At 26.8% G+C, this 20,056-nt stretch overlaps 8 protein-coding genes across 8 annotated transcripts; 3 read left to right on the top strand and 5 right to left on the bottom strand. All coding sequences in view use genetic code 12, as the record gives it.

Annotated features, from left to right (window-relative positions):
• Positions 1-365: 365 nt before the first annotated feature.
• PIN4 (Pin4p) lies at positions 366-2,069 on the top strand (the record flags this gene model as incomplete). Its single annotated transcript, XM_051764719.1, has 1 exon — positions 366-2,069. The coding sequence occupies one exon, from the start codon at positions 366-368 to the stop codon at positions 2,067-2,069; it is 1,704 nt and encodes a 567-aa protein (XP_051618103.1).
• A 739-nt stretch (positions 2,070-2,808) lies between these two features.
• PTC2 (type 2C protein phosphatase) lies at positions 2,809-4,248 on the bottom strand (the record flags this gene model as incomplete). Its single annotated transcript, XM_051764720.1, has 1 exon — positions 2,809-4,248. One exon carries the CDS (start codon positions 4,246-4,248, stop codon positions 2,809-2,811), a length of 1,440 nt encoding a protein of 479 aa, XP_051618104.1.
• Positions 4,249-7,671: 3,423 nt separating this feature from the next.
• On the bottom strand, positions 7,672-9,609 carry KGF54_004063 (uncharacterized protein; the record flags this gene model as incomplete). The annotated part of the gene is made up of 1 exon (XM_051764721.1): positions 7,672-9,609. The coding sequence occupies one exon, from the start codon at positions 9,607-9,609 to the stop codon at positions 7,672-7,674; it is 1,938 nt and encodes a 645-aa protein (XP_051618105.1).
• Positions 9,610-10,284: 675 nt separating this feature from the next.
• KGF54_004064 (uncharacterized protein) lies at positions 10,285-12,216 on the bottom strand (the record flags this gene model as incomplete). The annotated part of the gene is made up of 1 exon (XM_051764722.1): positions 10,285-12,216. One exon carries the CDS (start codon positions 12,214-12,216, stop codon positions 10,285-10,287), a length of 1,932 nt encoding a protein of 643 aa, XP_051618106.1.
• A 2,045-nt stretch (positions 12,217-14,261) lies between these two features.
• Positions 14,262-14,777, top strand: KGF54_004065 (uncharacterized protein; the record flags this gene model as incomplete). Its single annotated transcript, XM_051764723.1, has 1 exon — positions 14,262-14,777. One exon carries the CDS (start codon positions 14,262-14,264, stop codon positions 14,775-14,777), a length of 516 nt encoding a protein of 171 aa, XP_051618107.1.
• Positions 14,778-14,831: 54 nt separating this feature from the next.
• Positions 14,832-17,045, bottom strand: AKR1 (palmitoyltransferase; the record flags this gene model as incomplete). The annotated part of the gene is made up of 1 exon (XM_051764724.1): positions 14,832-17,045. The coding sequence occupies one exon, from the start codon at positions 17,043-17,045 to the stop codon at positions 14,832-14,834; it is 2,214 nt and encodes a 737-aa protein (XP_051618108.1).
• Positions 17,046-17,282: 237 nt separating this feature from the next.
• On the bottom strand, positions 17,283-18,242 carry KGF54_004067 (DUF4112 domain-containing protein; the record flags this gene model as incomplete). Its single annotated transcript, XM_051764725.1, has 1 exon — positions 17,283-18,242. The coding sequence occupies one exon, from the start codon at positions 18,240-18,242 to the stop codon at positions 17,283-17,285; it is 960 nt and encodes a 319-aa protein (XP_051618109.1).
• Positions 18,243-18,944: 702 nt separating this feature from the next.
• KGF54_004068 (uncharacterized protein) lies at positions 18,945-19,820 on the top strand (the record flags this gene model as incomplete). The annotated part of the gene is made up of 1 exon (XM_051764726.1): positions 18,945-19,820. One exon carries the CDS (start codon positions 18,945-18,947, stop codon positions 19,818-19,820), a length of 876 nt encoding a protein of 291 aa, XP_051618110.1.
• Between the last annotated feature and the right edge of the window lie 236 nt (positions 19,821-20,056).

The following is a 20,056-nucleotide window of genomic DNA, read 5'->3' on the forward strand; positions in this document are numbered from 1 at the left end:
TAATCTCACACGTAATTCAATTTTGGTTGTAATTTTTTTCATCGGTTCAAAAACTAGTGCTACCAATTAATTGATAAATCAAAGCGCGTATAATTTGAAACTCAGGCGTAGTGCTACCAAGTACCAGTCAAAAAAAAAAATATCAAAAAATCTCTTTTGTTAATTTCTGTCTCGACAAAAATATAAAAGAATTGATTCAAAGAATTATTGTTGTTCCAAATTTATTTAACTACAAACATACATATATATTTATATAGATATATTACTATAATTTGTTTAGTGGAGCCTTTCATTCTCATTTCATAATTCCTGCTGATCCTGAAAGAAATTTATAGTATCATTACCAATCAAAGTCCAATTAAATAATGGATTTTAGAAATATCTCAACAACTCCAAATCAAATAGATCAACAATCGGTATCATCATCACTATCGACTACTTCATTAAATTCTACTCCATTTCATTTACAGCAACAACAACAACAACAACCTCAAAAAAATTTCAGTAATTTGGCAAATCCAAATCAAAGATTAAATTCAATACCATATATGAATAATACAATAAAATCAAATGTTGTTGGTCCTTGGATCGAACAACAAAAAATAGATTCAAAAGAAATAGAATTAAATGATATACAAAATCAAGATATAATTGCAAATGCTATAGTTATTAAAAATATTGCATTTGCTATAAAAAAGGAAAATTTATTAGAATTATTTACAACACTTAATTTACCAACTCCATATGCATTAAATTATCATTTTGAAAATGGAATATTTAGAGGATTAGCATTTGCTAATTTTACTTCAACTGATGAAACTTCAATGGTTGTTAATCAATTAAATGGTAGAGAAATTGGTGGTAGAAAATTAAGAGTTGAATTTAAAAGACAACTTCCTCCTTTAGAAAGAGAAAGACTTGAGAGAAAAAAACGAGAAAAAAGAGGTCAATTAGAAGAACAACATCGGTCATCATCAACTGCATCTTTAACTTCATTAATTTCTCAAGCATCTACTACTGCTGCTACAGCTGCAAGTAGAACTATGGGTAAAGAAAGGGTCATTTTAGATATAATAAATTCCAATAAAATTATACTCCCTGAAGTCAATTTAAATGAAGAATATAATTTTCAATTGTATACACAATTAATTATATTTAAACAAACAAAAGAATTAAGCGAATTAACACTAAATAAATTGAACCTCAACAATATAAAATTAATGAATTTAAAAGTACTATTAAATCATCTTAATTTAGAAGAATATGAAGAAAATAATTGGATTATAATCACTAAAACAAAAGAATTTATACCACAACTGCCTCATCAATCAATAATATCAACAAATCAATCACATCCAGAATTATTAAGATCACAATCACAGTCTGCATTAGCTTTACCAAGATTGAGGCAACAACAAAATTCAACTCCTATTCAGCAACAACCACCAGCAGTACCTCAAAACTTTCAATTATTTCAACAACAACAACAACAACAACAACAACAACAACAACCACAAAGACCTTATTCTCAACATGGATATTATCAACCACCTCCACAACAACAACAACAACAACAACCACCACCACCACAATTTCAACATTTACATCAATCTCAGAATTTATCATCAAATTCTTCATCAGCAGCTGCTTTATTAAGATCAAGTAGTAATAGATCTTATGTTGATGTTAGATCTACTCCACCATTAAATAGTTTTAATCAACAACAACAACAACAACCACCATCAATAAATGATTCACCAATTCAACAACAACAACATTTTTATAATATTTCCCAACCGCCACCACAACAAAGTGCAACAACTGCAAATTCTTCAAATCCTCAAACTCCATTAACTGGTACATCAAGATTTCAACCATTTGGTCAGCATGTTACATCAAGTTTTACATCATTACCACAAACAAGTAATAATAGTGGTGACGAATATAATACAAGTAATTCAGATAGTTTATCATCAAAGTTAAATACAATTGGATTAGGTAGAGAAACTCATAATAATGGAAGTGGATTTGTTGAAAATACAAATAATGGAATTTGGGGTCCAAAATAATGAGAGGAAAAAATTATGTTTTGTATGAACTTTTCTATTTTAATGAAACTAAAAAATGATAATAATAATAATTATAAAAAAATAAAATGATAATGAATTGTAAATTTCGGTTAGCTTTTAGCTTTAATATGTTTTGTTTCAATAGAATTAAATGAAATTTTATAGAATTTTTAATTAGTTTTTATATGAAAAACTATACGATTTTAATGAATTATAAGAAATGTTTTTGATCTTTATTGAAATTGTAACAATTTTATGCAATTTTTTCATTTGCCAAAAGTCCAAATTGTCAAGTTTTTATTTGTAGTTTTGTATAAAATGGATTGTTTATTATTAGATCGTTAAGATGATTTCAAATGTAAATTGTTAATGAGTTTTATCTTCAACGACCTTGTATAAAGCTCAATTGTTCATTTTGATATTCATTAGCTCATTAATGTATGCGTACTAAAAATTACTAAAGTTTCTGCGATCTAGTATCCTCGATTTACTTACTTTGAAGCTTATTAAACTGACTCGAAGTAATTAACGTAACCAATCCTTTAATTTTCAACAGCCCTTATTTTATTTTGAAAGGGTCTAATCTTGAGCAGGGTTTTCAAAAAGGATTTACCAAGAAATAAAAATAATTATTATAAAATTATTAAAATTTAAAAAAATATATTAAACAAATTTAAAAAACTACTTTACTTTAATTTGAATCAGTCATCATTCGTCATTAATTCATTTATTAATCTTATTACTCTTCTTCTTCACCTTCACCTTCACTTTTATCATTTTCTGATACTTCTTCAATTTGATTAGTTGTTGAATCATTAACACCAAAATGAGCTAATAAAGATTGAGCTGAAGAAGTATCTAAATATATTACTCCATTTTCATTTGTAATTGCATTTGAACTTAATAATCTTTGTAAAGAAATTGCATTATTATCCAAATCTTTATTATTTAAATCTTCATCTTCATTATTTTCATTTTCATTTTCATTTAATTCATCATCATTTGAAAAATTATTTGATAATTTATTTTTAAAACTTGTTGTTGTTGATGGTTGAGAAAATTTACCGATTTGATGATCACCATACATTTCAGTATGTATTTCTTGATATGGTTTTGATATACCTTTAATATTCTCTTCGTTATTATTATCATTATTTTCTTTTTTAATTTTTTCAATTATTCTTGAATACCATTCCTCTAAAGTTTCATTTTTTGAATAATCTAATAATGCAACTATAATTATTGACATATTATCACAACCAATACCACTACCATCTGAAGTTGGAGCTAAACATAAATCCATAATTTCACAACTAATTGTAGTTAAAGATTTTTTTTCATATATTCCTCTTCTTACACATTCAACTGCTTGTTGTGAAGTTAAACAATCCCAAATACCATCACATGCTAATATAATGAATTCATCATTGTTATAATCTATTGTATGATTTAAAACATCTGGTAATGCTGTAACACATTGTTCTTCTGCTGGCAAATCTGGATTTTTTTTAAAATCAAAATCACCTATACCACGAGATAATGCAAGATTACCATTCACTCTTCCCATATCAACAAACCCACCAGCAGCAACAATTCTTGCTTTTTCACCTTCATTAGTAGGTTTATGATCATATGATAATGCTTTTGATGACCCATTGATGGACATAACAGTTCTTGAATCACCAGCATTTGCACAAAAGATTTGATTTGAAATTTGTTTTGATTTATCATTTATTATAAGAATTGTTGTTGCAGCACATCCACTATCTTCATTTGGAAGTGATTTTATAATTTCTTGATCACATGCTAAAAATGTTTCTTTTAAAGCTTTTATATAATCTTCTTTCTTAAATTCTTTAGTGCTTTTAATTATTTTATGTATATTATCTCCTGTAAAAATGGCAGTTTTATCTCCACCATGTCCATCAAATACACCAAAAAATGCAAAATTGGATTCTCCTTCAGTAGTCGAGTTCTTTTCTGGTGAATTTGAATTTATTGGTTCTGATTTTTCTTTGTCTTCTTCTTCTGATGATAATGATAAATTTGGAATTACAGTATGAGCATCTTCTTGACTAACTCTCCAACCTTGCATATTTGATAAACCAAATGCAACATATTTATTTTCTCCAGATTCTGTAATTTTATCAGTTATTGGTTGGGAAAGAATTTGTCCCATTTTATATAAACTATGAATGGGGAATTAATTAATTTGATCTGAAATTTATGATAGGTTGATTTATTGAAATTTTTAATAATCAATGAAAATTGAGCTTGATGATAATGAATTGATTAAAATAATTGTAAAACTAAACTAAATCTATTATAAAATTTTAAATTGTAAAAATTATTATTAAATTAAAATTTCTTTTTCAATTGGATCTATTAATTTTATGGTTGATGATAATAATAATAAATTATAATAATTACTTTGTATTACTTTATTAAAATAAATTTATATTCTATATAAATCAATATATATTTAAAAAGGCGTAACTAAAATAAATTTGTTGATGGTTGGAAAAAAATAAATTTCTTTCTTTTTTTTTTTTTAATTTTTTTTTTTTTAATTTTCATTAATCAATACTAGTAGTATTAACCAACTATTAATGAGAGATTGATTAATTGACTAATATTAAATAGATAGAAAAAAATAGTAAGATTTATATAATAAATAGAATAAATTTACGAATGAAATTAATTTAGTGTTTATTTGGAAATTATTCTATAGAATCTAGTACAAATTTATCTAGTTGAAGTTAGATTGTATATAGTAATAGTAGAAGTAGTAGTAGTTATCTAATAATAAGTCATAGAAAAATAAGAAATTGTCCTATTAATTCCGGCTCATCTGAAACAAAACCTGTATATAAGATTATGATTATTAACCACAATATAAACTTTTCGCTTTTTTCTTTAGTCTTTATTATGAAAATTAAAAAAGGCGCGCGTTTTTACATTATATATTGATAATTTATATTAAGTGTTTCAAATTTTTTGTAAAGGTTTCAAATTAAAATTAGTTGTTTCAAATTAATCTTATAGGAGCGCATTTTGAATTTTCAATACGCAACCTCAATTTTGAAGGAAGTAAAAAAGATAAAGAAAAAATTTGACTCTGTAGAATAATTTTGATGAACTATTAAAGTCCCCCAGAGCTCAAATGATTATATCAATTGAAAAATAAAGTTTTGAACTAAATATAAGTAATACACTTTCATTAAACTGAAATTGTACATCATTAATAAAATAATGCGATGTTTAATAAACTTGAAAAATACATTATAATTAAAATTCATTATAATAAAACTACATGCCCGAAAATTTTATTCATTAAAAATGATTAATCTATTGGAACCGTTATAATTAACCACAAATGACAAATAATGTGACCAGTCCTATAGTAAGTTTCTACCTGATCGAAATGTACAGATCAGACCGGCTCATATAGCTTAAAGTACTAGTATAATAACGTTTCCAATTAATTTATCATACCAAGTTATCCAGTCTAGCATAAATTTAAAATTACCTAATACGTTAGGATTATAATTTGTGAAGACCTTATAAAAATAAATAATACAAGCAAAAATTTGTTCCCACGAGCCAGAAGCAAAAAAAAGGAATAAAAAAACAAACCATCTACAAGAACAGAATCTGGAATGCTATTTGAGCATAATAGATATGCATTAGTTGAATATTGACAAAAAATTGTACATTTATAAATTAATAAAGGATTGCAAAAAAAAAAAAACGGTTGAAAAGGGAGAAATTAAAACTTTGGTTCTTTCTCAAGAGTTCGATACTTCAAACTTTATATTAATAAATCACCCAACGCTACTAAAAGTTGATTTTTTTATGGATAATTTTGTAAGGGGGTCTTAAGTATGTAAAAGAATGAATTGGAGTCAATTAACCAATAAACTGTATACAAGGCTTGGAGAAAGTTACGAGCTAATTCTAACTTGTTTTAAGTAAAGCTAAAAGCACCAAAAAACGCGTTAAATTTTGATTCTTTTCTTAAATCCAAAAAACAAGTGTTATGTATAATCTAAAAACTAAATATATTGCAAAATTAACCATTGGGCTATAAAGAAGCACCATTATCAAAATTACAATCTTTATTATAAATTTTCTATATATTAAACAAACTGAAGACCTTTTCAATCCCAAATTTGTTTGCTAAATGAGTAAATAAACTATGATATATATCTTACACATTTTTTTACCCCTTATATTAAAAACTCTTTTACCAACGATTGTACCCTGAACCAAACTATGAACCAAGCTTTAAAGAAGAAATTGACATTCAAGTGTTCTGCTGGAAAATTACAAAGATTTATTCACAGTAATTAGGATTAGTTTTTAGGATAAACACTAGATTCAAAATAAGTTCAATAAAAATAATTTGGAAAAAAGTATAAATATGTAGGAGTATTCGCAGAAAGAAGTAGAGAAAGAATGAAAGAATAAAATAATTTAATAGATTAATCAAGAAGAATATAACAGAAAGTGACTCAAGTTTGATGTTTTTGATTTAGAGGTCAAATCTACAAAAAATTATAATTTGTTAAATACGAAACATACACGATACATAAATACATTTATTAAATTAAAAACATACGTACCTTAGCTATTTGATAAATTTTTATTAACATTAAATAAGAACTGAATTGTTCTAGTGAAGGAAGAATCACAATATGGAAGTAGATAAACTGCCGCAAAACTCAATGCCACTTAATAATATTGATACCACCGCAAATTAATTGGCTGATCATTATTCCTCATACAAAAATCAATTGTCAAATTTTACAAGAGAAGAATTGTTCAGTAAACTCAACTCATTAAACAATCACCAATTCTTTCAAAAAAATCACCCTTTTAAATCTTCTCTTACAAACAATCTGGTGTAGTCAAACATCTGAAACACACTAGCTAGATAAATTGTTAGTACTTGATATATGTTATAAGATTTTTCACTGACATCAATACTTACATGAGATTCACAGAATGTAGGAAGGTTATTGAAGAAGTAAAATAAGAATAAAAAAAAAAAGTAAAAATTAAAAGAAAAAACTGAAACAAAAAAATTGGAATTTTTGATTATTGATTTGAATTTATATACCCCTTAATTTGTTACTAACAATTTTTGACGAGTTGCTACCAAACTGGGCATTTTCAACTAACAAATTTGAAAGGGGTGTCTTATCTTTATGAAACCATAAATTGTTAAAAATGAACCATTAATAAGTAGATTTAGCTCTAAGTGCTCTTTTAGTATTATATTATAGCTTAGGTTATGTTTTCAATATATTTTTTTTTTGGTTGAAACGCATTGTAATTGAACGATTTCTGATGGTTTTGAAACAGTTATAAATCATCAAAAAATAAACATACACATTTATAAATTGTTTAATACAGAAAAATTTTATTGGTGTAAAATTTTTGAATACTTGGATATACAGTCTCGCAATAGCTCAACTACAAAATTTTCTTATTAAGAATCTTGTATTTCTGCTCAAAAAATTACTTTCATTGTCATACATATGACTTTTTGAGCTGTTTACCGCTTGATCCATACGATCAACCGCCATTTTTATTTAATTCAGGATCTTCTGAAAACAAATTTAAACATTTTAATTATAAATTTTAAAATTGGGTCATCGTCATAATTATTAACAACAATAGCACCATTTCTTTGAATACCTTGATTTTCATGATCATGGCTCATCTCCAAAGATTGAACTGATTCTAATTTATGATCTCTCAATAAAAATGGAAAAATTATCATAGGAATACATAAAACTAACCCAGCAATACACAAATATTTCTGAACTTCTGCATAAGAAACAACAACTGCTATTCTTTCTGGTGATCCCCAAGTGTTGTCTAAAATAAATTCAAATGGTGAACCATAAGCATAGCTAGCTAAAGCTGTAGCATTTGAAATATTCATCTGTTCCATATTTTCCAATATGACTCCATGCATCTTGTTTGTCCATATTGCTCCACTCACTGAATTACCTAATGCTGATCCAATGTAATAGCATGATAGATGTATAGAAATAATTATCCCCATATATTCATGATTTGTGACTGAACATAAACTTACTTGAGTTGAGTAAGTAAGAAAACCAGCACCAAAACCCATTAAACATAAACCACCAATTACACCGTTCAAGTATTTTTCACTTTCAATACCATCATTGGCACCTCTAAAATGGAACAATATACCTAAAGCTACAGCCCAACATGAACAACCAAAAATGATAAATGCTTTAACTCTACGTACTTTTACAACAACTAAACCAACTAAAGGTCCAACAATACATCCAACAAAGGTATATAATTTTGTTATTCTTGTTGCTGCTTTAACACTAGCATTCATTCCAACCACTAAAACGGTATACATAAAATCATTAGGCATGTACCAAATAAAATTAACAAAAATTGCAATCAACAAAGCAGCATAAACACCTCTATCTTTCATTAAAGCAAATGGCATAATTGGAGATTTAGCAACTTTTCTTTCCCAAAAAAAAAACAAAGGCAAGAATGTAACACCAATTGATAATGGTGCAATAGTTGAAGCTCTTGCCCATTTCGAACTTGTACCACCAGCAAGTGTAAATGGAACTAAGATAAATCCTAAAACAATAACAAGTAATAATAGACCAACAACATCTAGATCCCAAAATAAATTAATACACAAATTTCTCCAATATTTTAAGGTCTTTTTTGAATATGGAATTAATTCTTTTTCTTCAACCATCAAGCTTTTCCATTTTTCAGTCCTTTTAGCTTTTAAAAGCATATGAACTAAAAAACCTATCAAAGGCAAACTTGCTAAGGGTGATATAAACGCCCACATTCCAATACCCCAATTCCATGAAGATGTTAAAATAACAGCAGATACAATATCTCCAGATATCCAAGTATTTATCACTAAAGTAATACCAGGTATATAATTCACACAAACTCTCCAATTTAAATTTGAAAAATCCCCCATCATTATTAAAATTATGGTGACCATGCCAGTTATACCCAAAGTATACAATACTGATCCAGCAGCAAAAATATTTATGTCATAAGCCTGTGATTGTAAAATAGTACCAATTATATAAAATGCCATAGCAGTTAAATATAACTCTAATCTACCAAATTTATCAGATAATCTAGCATAAAAAGGTTGACCAGCTGCACTAATCACTGATTGCATAACACTAACTGTTGAAAATAATGCATGTTGATTGTATGATGAAGTTGCATAAACTTGTAAATTACCTCTTATAATGGCATCAAGTCCATAAGCGTAAGATGCAATGAAAACACTGAAAAAGAAAAGGACCTTTAAAATACGATTATCAAATTGTGAATTTAATACTTCAATTTTTCTTATACCTATTGATCTTGTTGTTGTTTGTAATTCAGATTTTCCTGTTGTTACTATAACGGGTGATTGAATTTTGTTGATATTTGAGTTTGGGTGATCATCTAAACTTAATTCAAGCTTGATTGAGTTATCTTCTTCAGAGTGGACCATTTTCCAAAGTGTTTGTTGCTTGACCGATTCATCACTAAATACTTAGGAAATCATGAGGAATTTATAAGATTTATCGTTTTGATCCAGCAAATCAAACGTCTGTTAAATCCAAAATAATAAGCTTTATTTTTGGTGCTTTAGACTTGATTATAACCATCCGTATATTCTTAGATTAAGCATACCGCCATCTTCACATTTAAAGAACCAATAGCAGAAATGCAAAATTGATTTAAAAAGTTTATTGTCCCTTAAAATTTTAGTAACATTTCCTGCCAAGATTTGGTGAAAAGGATGATGAAATTTCAAATAGGTATAATCTCGAGTGTAACAAATTTTAAATTTTGCAGTATTTGAACGTAGCAAAGCTTGATTGGTTCCATCACTTAGGAAAATGTTTAAAGTTTTAAGTCATCTTTGGATCGTATGATTTTAATCTTAGTAGTTAATGAATCAATGACATTGTCATCAAATGTTGCATTAAAGTCTAAATACCGTAAATTTAATTTTATATAATAATTTTGTTTATAGTCAAGATTAGATGAAAAAGATAAATTTCTTGACAGCTTAAGTTGGAACACAAAGTCAAATTAAACACACAAAACCCAGATTCTAGATCTTTGTAAAGTTATGAAAAGTTGATCTAAGTTTTATATTCTATAATTACTATTTATCTACTTATTGTTTACTATTCATATGAAACAATTTTTTCACTTTTTGAACAATGATGTCTTCATCATAATTATTTACGATTATAGTTCCATTTTTATGAATACCCTTTTCATGATCATTATCTTGTTCTAAAGATTGAACAGAATCTAATCTATGATCTCTCAATAAAAAGGAAAATACAATTAATGGAAAACATAAAACCAATCCAGCAATACAAAGATATTTTTGAACTTCAGCATATGATAAAACAACTGCTTGTCTTGCAGGTGTACCCCATTGATTTTCAACAATAAACTCAAAAGGTGAACCATATGCATAAGTGGCTAAGGCAGTAGCATTTGAAATATTCATTTCTTCCATTTTATTTAATATTACACCATGCATTTTATTTGTCCAAATAGCACCACTAATTGATGAGCCTAAACATGAACCAATCCAATAACTTGCTAAATAAACTGAAATCATAATACTCATATACTCATGATTTGTGACTGTAGTAATACTTACTTGTGTTGAATAAGTGAAAAATCCTGCACCAAAACCCATTAAACATAAACCACCAATAACACCATTAAGATATTTTTGACTTTCTACACCATCATTAGCACCTCTGAAATGAAACAAAATACCTAATGAAATAGCCCAAGTAGCACAACCAAAGATAATAAAACCTTTCAATTTTCTAACTCGAACTACCAATAAACCTAATAATGGACCAACAATAACTGAAACAAATGAATATAATGAAGTGATTCTAGTAGCAGCCTTGACACTTGCATTCATACCAACAATTAATACAGTGTACATGAAATCATTTGGCATATACCAAATCCAATTAATGAAAATAGCTATGAGTAAAGCCGCCCAAACACCTCTATCTTTCATCAAAGCAAATGGCATTATTGGAGATCTTGCAAATTTAGCTTCCCATAAAATGAATACTGGAATAAAAACAACACCAATAACTAAAGGAACAATAGTTGAAGCTTTAGCCCATTTTGAAGTTACACCACCTGCAAGTGTGAATGGAACTAAAATAAAACCCAAAACGATAATAACACATAATAATCCAATCACATCTAAATCCCAAAATAATTCTAAAACAAGAGTTTTCCAATATTTGAAACTCTTTTTGGAATAAAGAGTTTGATCTTTTTGTTCAATATTCAATTGTTTCCACTCTTCAGTTTTTCTAGCTTTAACTATCATATGAATAAAACATAAAATAATTGGCAAACAACTCAAAGGAAAAATAAAGGCCCACATACCGATCCCCCAATTCCAAGAATAATTAGCATTAACTGAGCTTTGAACATCCCCACTTACCCAAGTATTAATAATAAAAGGTAAAGCAGGTACAAAAGAAGCAACTAATCTCCAATTTAAATTTGAAAAATCTGCTAATACAATTTGTAACATTATAATAACTCCAGTATATCCAATTTGATTTATAACTGCACCACCAGCAAATCTATTAATATCAAAAGCCTGGGATTGAATAACTAAACCTGTTGCATAAAACACAATAGCAAATAAAAATAATTCTAATCTACCGAATTTATCAGATAATCTTGCATAAAAAGGTTGAGCAGCACAACTAATAACTGATTGCATTACCCCCACAGTTGTAAATAAAGAATGTTGATTATATGATGAAGTGGCATAGTATTGTAAATTACCTCTAATAGTACTTTCTAAACCATATGAGTAAGCACAAAAGAATATACTGATGAAAAAAATGATTTTTAAAATTGGATGCTGATATTGATTGTTCAATAATTCAACTCTTCTAATACCAATTGATTTTGTGGTAGTGTTTAGTTCATTGTTTGATAAAGAGGTTTGTGTTTTATTAAGATTTAAACTCTCTGAATGATTGTTGTAATCATTCGACTCAATTTTGGAAGTGCTCAAACTATCTGAATTTGGGTGAGACATGTCTATTGATGATGATAAATTGTTTGAATTTGCAAAAAAACTGAGAAAATGAGCTGGGTTTTATATTAAATTCTTTGAGGCGTAAGGTTACTATATTAAATAAAACATTTTGATGAATAATGCATGAGATTTACCATAAAAACTGTTAGATGCAAGTGAATCCGATTTGACAATTTTATTAAGAAAATTCTGAAACGTAAAATTAACTTTGTGTGATTTTATTTTATCTATTTCATCTCTTCACTTTAATTTAAAAATTCTTGGAGTTATAAAACGTATGTAATTTAAAATTTCAATCTTGGCTTAAGATCCATTTGTGAATAATCATTTTTTTAGTCACCAAATCTTGGTTTCTTAAATAAGTTACTTTTTTAATTTCTTTTTCTAAAAAATGTTAAAATACCCCGTAAGTTTTCTTTATTTGAAAAAATTGATGAAAAATCAAGAATGCAAATTAGTACGTTTTTATTAAGAGCCTTGTTGAACACTAAAGATCTTAACTTACAAATGATGTCTCACAATGATATCTATATTATTTCTGTTGTAAAAATGTATTCACCAACAAAGGAAAAAGAAAATTTTTAAGGTACACAAAATAAAAAATATTTCATATGTTTAATAAATCCTCCAAGAAATTAACTTTCTAAGATCTACCAATAATTTTCTGTAGATGACTTCACTAATTCAAGCATTTTATTTTAAATCTCGTCCATTGCTAATTGGATCTCAATTCTATGGCTATATAGTATCAGACAGACTCCTTCGTTCAGTTGTCGAGTAAGGCACATTAGTGGCTAATTAAAGCATTTTGAGTGAAATCGAAGCGTTGGAAAATTCTCAAAACCAGTCTAAATCTTGCAATCACTTTAAAATTACGAGCAAATTTAATACAAAGTATAAACTAATCAAGATCTTGAGGTGAAAATTCATCTCGTCAAAATTCAAAACCGAGTACGGAAAATCTGAATTTTAGTAAACGCTTGATTACTTAAATCAGTATTCCAAACTGAAATTAAAATTTGCTTGAATGTACAAAGTTAAGAAAATTATCTCTGACATATCACTCATCTCTGATTACTTTTCTTTCTGGAGACAGCATTTCTATTGATTAGTTAGATGAAACGATAATGACATACAAAGACTTTTGGTCCAAATTGAGTGCATACTTCCATCTTTTTTTTTCAACATTCTGAAAGCTTAGCCAATTTTTGTTCAAATTAGTGTTCTTTTTTCAATCATTAAAATAAAATCAGTTTTTTTATTATATACGTATTTTCCAGCAAAAGAAGTTGAGGTTTGTAAAGTTTAAGCATCGTGTGATAATCTGCGACCTACTTCTTCCCGTGTATAAAGAGTAACTTTCACCATTTAATTAAGACGATTTAAAGAAAATAATAAGTTACTTTATTGTATTCTTGAAAAATTAGTTTTTTTTTTCGAATAAGATTTTAACAGCAGTACATATGCGGTCCAAGACAAAAGACTTTAAAATCAAAAAAAGAGAGCAAAAGAAGAACTCATATATGAACAAATACAATTAAGGATAATTACAGTCATAATTCTTGCATAAATCTACTTTCAACTGTAATGTAGGTTCTGAAACTCCGACAGATTTGGTAGCACTGGTCCCATATTAATCTATTTAAAACAGCTGATAAGCTTACATTTCATAAAATCGATAAATTTTCATAGCCAGTTATAATTCAGTCAACCATAAAGTTAGCAATTGATTGAATGAACCCTGTCTTTGGCAGCGATAACTTTATAGCAACAGTAGATGAAATATCTCTTATATACTTTTGTGTTTGAATATATAAATTTTCTATGACATACTAGAAATTATTAGTTATCTCTCTTCAAATAGTAGCAATTTTAATTATGTATACACAAAAAAAAGCCGCACAGGAAATTTGCCAAAAAACCCCAACTTTTAAATAATTTTTACAACCAACCAAATTTATTTCAGTTTATTAACAATTCTTTTTCTTTCTTGTACTTATTCATTGTATAAACTCAATTAACAAAGTAATCAATTCAATTAAACAATGTCAATCTTAACAGCATTAGGTTTAAATACCAAAGTTCCATATCATTTTTTATTTTATTCATTAACATTTGGTGGATCAGCATTTTATTCATATATTGCATCACCATTATTATTTAAAGAATTAACAAGAGAAGAATTTAGTAAAGTTCAATCAAAAGTATTTCCAACTTATTTTAAATTTCAAATTTTATCACCATTAGTATTAGCTTTAATTACTCCTTTTGCTTATTGTCCTTTCACTGTTGGTACTTTAACTTTAAGTTCTTTAACTGGTCTTTTAAATTTATTTGCTTTGGAACCAAAATGTCATGCTATTAAAGAAGAAAGAATAAAATTAGTTGCTATTAAAAAAGATAAAAAAGAAAATCAAGAACCAACTGATGAAATGGCCGCTTTAAATACTCAATTTGGTAGATGGCATGGTTTAAGTACTTTAGTTAATACTTTATCTATTTTATCTTTAGGTGTTTATGGTTTAACTATTGCAAAATCTTTAACTTATATTAAATATTAAATAGGAATTAATTAAGTATATATTTACAAAATACAAAAAAATTATTATAATGTTTTAAACTACTTGTGCACTTGATTTTGAAGGGTACTCGTATAATTTGTAGTAATCAACAACTTGTCCATTTAAATTGTTTTCTCCTTCAATTGGTAAGTAGAAAATATTTCTCCAATTTTGTTCACCAATAATCCAAAAATCTAACCAATTTTGCTTTAGTCCATAATCAGTTGGTATATCTATATGTAACGGATCAATCACTGAATCATTGTTCTTTTTGAAAAGTGCTGCGATTGACATTTTCACAGTAAGTACAAATTGATCAATACCTAATAAGTTTAAACAAGTTTGTAATTCAGTTGGCTTTTTTGGTGTCGGTGTTTCTGATATAGCTACTTCATTTGGTACAGTTGAATGATTGAAATGTCTATGATTTGAAATTTGAGTATTTAATGAACTAAATTCCCAAGTTGTTAAACCTTTAAAAATTTGGAAAGTCTGTACCACACAAAGGATCAAAATCCAAATGTATTGTAACAAACACCACATTATTAAATTGAAATGAAATTGATGATTATTGAATCCAAAACATAAATCATCACCAACTACTTTACAAACCAATGATTCATCTTCATCATCTGAATCATACCCATCTTTTAATTTATCAAAATATCTTATAGATAAATAAGTAAACAACAATATAGCTAAATTTAATGAATAAACAAAAGTTATAAATAATTTATGATTTCTTACCCCAATTTCATTATAAACCCATGGACAATAATGATCAAATCTTGCAATTAGCTTTTTATTGTACCTGGAATATCTTGACCTCAAAGGTTTTCTCACCAAAGTGTTTACGCAAAAATTGTCAGTGTCAAATTTACCCACAGCTATTAAATCTTTAATTTGTTGTAATATTATTGAATTGTCTGTTGGTGTAGGTACAAAACCTGGATTAATAAACATTGCTTTGAAAAATGACCAAACAAATGTTACAATAAATATAGAAAGCACAACATTACTTATGAAGTTTCTAAAAAAAATTGTTGGTACTATATTATATCCCCATATTATAATACACCAAAATGCAGTTGCTGAAAAAACACCAGCTAATATGGGTGATTTAGGTAGTGGTTTATCATCTATTAAATAAGTTGGAATAATGAATTTATTTACAAGATAAATTCCAAATGCAAAAAAAGAAATTGATAAAATTAATTTTGGTATAATTAATGATCCAGTAGCTATTTTTAAGGAGATTGGTAGTATAAAATATGGAACAATAAATGTCAATAATTTTGCAGTTTTTGGTTGTATCCAATTTTTCTTAGGTTGCCAAGTTTTTGGATCTTTACCACACTCCACCAAAACTTTATTCCAAGTATTTAAACAATTCATATCTTTAGCAACTTCAAAAGAATCTTTTTGTTGATCATTTTTAACAAAGATATCAGATCCTGCTTCCACAAGAGTTTTCATAACTGGTTTATAACCTCTCATAAAACACCAAAGTAAAGGTGTAAATAAATTATTATCAACTTTTGTAACATCAGCTCCAAATTTTATCAAAGCATTTATTGTAAAAATATCATTTTGATAAGAAGCCCAATGTAATGCAGTTCTGTTTGATCCATCAGGTTCATCAATATATAATTTGTTTGTATCACAACAACTAACTAATAAATAAACAATCAAAGTTATATTTGAACTATGAACTGCTAAATGTAATGAATTGTAATTCTGTAGATCTTTTAGTTTTGGATCAGCTTTTGAATTAGTAATTAAATAGTCAACGATATAAACCAATCCATTTCTACATGCCCAATGCAATGGGGTTGCTTTTAGTTCTCCACCAAATAAGTTTGGGTCAGCTCCATTTTCTATTAAGTATTTCACTAGAATCAATCTATTATTTATACATGCCCAATGCAATCCAGTAATTCCATCACTGAAAGTATCGTTTATTGATATATCTTTTGAATCTATCAAGGACTTAACTAAATCATTTGATCCTTCTTGACAACACTGCATAAATTGAGATAGTTTTGGATTGGTTTCTTTCTCTTTTTGTAAGGGGTCAGTAGGTTGAGATTCACCATTGAAGTTTGATTCAATTATAGCCTCAGTTGATTGTATGGAGGTTGAGTCTGGTAAATCTTCCAGTAGTGAATTCAACTCTATTTCATTTAAACCTGAAGATGTAGTTTTAGAATGACCATTTAGTAGTACCTTATCATCATCGTTATTCTCGGTTTCTGCCTCAGTAGTCATGTCATATAATTCCCTGGTTAATTAGATAATATGTCAAATTTGTTTTGATCATTTAGGGTCCAAATAAAGAAAAAATTTAAATACTGCGCCGCACAGATTAAATATTTACGATCTATTATCGAGATTACAATAAGAATGAATCTACAACGATCTAAGCTTTTACAAATCTTGTTCATTGATAATATTTAATAGTCAACTACTTTTATCATATATAATACAATCTAACACCCCCAAACTTTAATGATTTTCTAAATTTTCTTCACCAAGCTTTTTTTGTCTTTCATTTAAACTTTTGATACTCCTTATTGATTTACTATCATCTTTACCATTTGAATGATCACCTAATAAAGTAGAATCATCAGATTTGAATTTTTCGTTTGCACCAGAAGATACTCTTGGATTTGTAGTGGAATATGTAGCAGTTGTATTACTTGTTTGAGTTGTAAAAGCCCCACTCGAAGTAGAATTTGAAGCTTCTGATGAAGTGCTTGTAGATCTTGTTTTTCTATTTAATAATTCTAAAATTTGATCACCTGCTTTTATAGCATTTGGTTTTATTGTTTCATCAAAATATGGTTTTACTTTGTCATCAATATATGGTTTTACTTTGTCATCAATATATGGTTGTACAGTATCATTTATAAATCCTGGTCTAACTTCATCTTTACTTATAATTCCCATATTTTTTTCACCAACTCTTAATAAATGCTTTTCTAATAATAAATAATTTCTTGAATTTGCTTTATAACCAATTTCAACTATACTACCAACAATTGGAATAAGTCCCAAACCAAAATCAATAGCTATATTTAACAAGAATAGTAATTGTAAATCTAATGGTAAACCATCAGTAATTTGTTTTGCTAAATATAATAATTGTAATGACCAAAAAGTTTGTATAATTGTACCAATTATTGGAACCATACTGACAATATTAGTCCAACCAAATTGTACTCCCATTATAGAAAACCAATAATCATAACGATAAGCTCTTTTTTTAAATAATTTCAATATCTTAATATCTTTTTCAGTTATTCCTTCAGGTATTTTTCTTTCAACTTTCTTATATTTTTTATCACCATTTTTGGATACATTTGTTACAATATATTCATAATAAGGATCTTCTACCCCGAATTTATTCCATTGATTATCTTTTATAAGACGATTTGTAATCCATTTTAATATAAACGATGACATTGTTGGTATTAATTGTAATTAATTGAATAGGTTAGTTGAAGATTTAAAATTGAAATATTTATAATAAGATTAAAATTAAAAGTTTAAAATTATTAGAATACGATTGCTGTTTTATATTAGAGAGAATAATAATAATAGTTTAAATTTTATATACAAATAAAATATGAAATTGTGAATTGTCATGCAAATGATGAAACTATATAATTTGAAAATCTTAAGCAATTGTTCTTCGAGAAATTCATTTATTTGTCTTGTGATGTAATTATATTAGAATTTGATAATTCCAAAATTTCATGTTCAAAATATATGTGGATAATAATAAAAAGCCACTTAACAATTTACCACTTAAATCTTATTGATGTTTTACATACTTTATAAGTGATTTGATTTTTTTTAGAGTTTTTAATTTGAAAAAGGTAAGTATTTGTGACTTGAGTTGATATAATCAAGTTGATATAAATAAAAATCAGTTCAAGAAGTACATGTAATATTGTAATTTCAATTTAAGTTTTGGTCTCTAATCTTTTAGTAGTGTATACAAAAGAAAAATTATTCATAAATCCGGAGCAACTTTTGTAGTTCTTTATTTTATCATTTATTTATTTATTAAGTACTGTTAATTAAATTTAATAATTATGGAGATCAATTATCATCAACTTATTTTTATTCAACTACTAATTTATCAATCACCCACTCTCTTCAATGACTACAATCAAACGATTATTTATCAAAGCTTCAAATAATTATGATTCTGATTTTCAAATTGTACCTGTTAATACAAATGAACCATTAGAAATTAAATCAGATATTGGTGTATTTAAATTATTAATTAATATTAAGAAATTCGATGGTTCACAACCTCATTTATCAAATAGTTTATATAATCAAGAAGATAAAACTTATTTAAATGGTGATAAAATTGATTTTAACACTAATTCCAATAAAGAAGATGGACCAGAACCAAATTTAAGAATTAATATTGAATTTATACCAAAAGAAGATATTAAAGGTGGTGATTTAATTTTTGGTAACGATTTTACTTATTCAATAAAAGATTATGTTCCCACCACATTATTAAGTACTGGATTAAAATTATTCAATTGGTTTATAAATGATACAGTTAAAGGTGATATATATTCATCAAAACCTTTTCTTTATGGATTAGCATTAAATAGTTTTAGTTATATTGGTATTGATAAAAAACCAAAAGAAGTGGTAGACACTAAAGCAAAACCAATGAATTATAAAGAAAATATAAGTGATGAAATTGAAAATGGACCAACAAATTCAACAGAAAGAAAGAAATTTTTCAATACTGCTGAAAAATGTAATCAATTTACTTTTAAAACTAATAAAAAATATGATTTTCAATTTGATACTGATTTTTTGAAATTATCGGATTCAAAATATTTAGTTTCAATACCAAGATTTGATATTGATGTATCAAAATATGCAAATGATACTTTAAATAATGTTAATTGGGTAATTAAAAAAAATGGTTATGATGGTGTTGGTTCAGGTACTTTAGGTTTAATCATTAATTTTGCTTTAAGAACTGAAGATCAAAAAGATGAGTAACTTAAGTTATACTCTGGTAGTATATATTAAATTAGATATAGAGTCTTATAGAAAGTAATTTTAATTGTGATAAAATTATATTTTGCAACTTCTTTTGTAAAATACACAAAATAAAAAATTTAGTATTATCAAACATCAAAAACATAAACAACCAATTTTATAGTACATATTATAATTTTAGTTATAATAAAAATTCACAACTCATACTTATCTAATTAATACTGTTTCTAAAGCTT

This window comes from Candida jiufengensis (assembly GCF_024610255.1).
Source record: "Candida jiufengensis strain CBS 10846 chromosome Unknown scaffold1, whole genome shotgun sequence".
Lineage (NCBI taxonomy): Eukaryota > Fungi > Ascomycota > Pichiomycetes > Serinales > Debaryomycetaceae > Lodderomyces > Lodderomyces jiufengensis.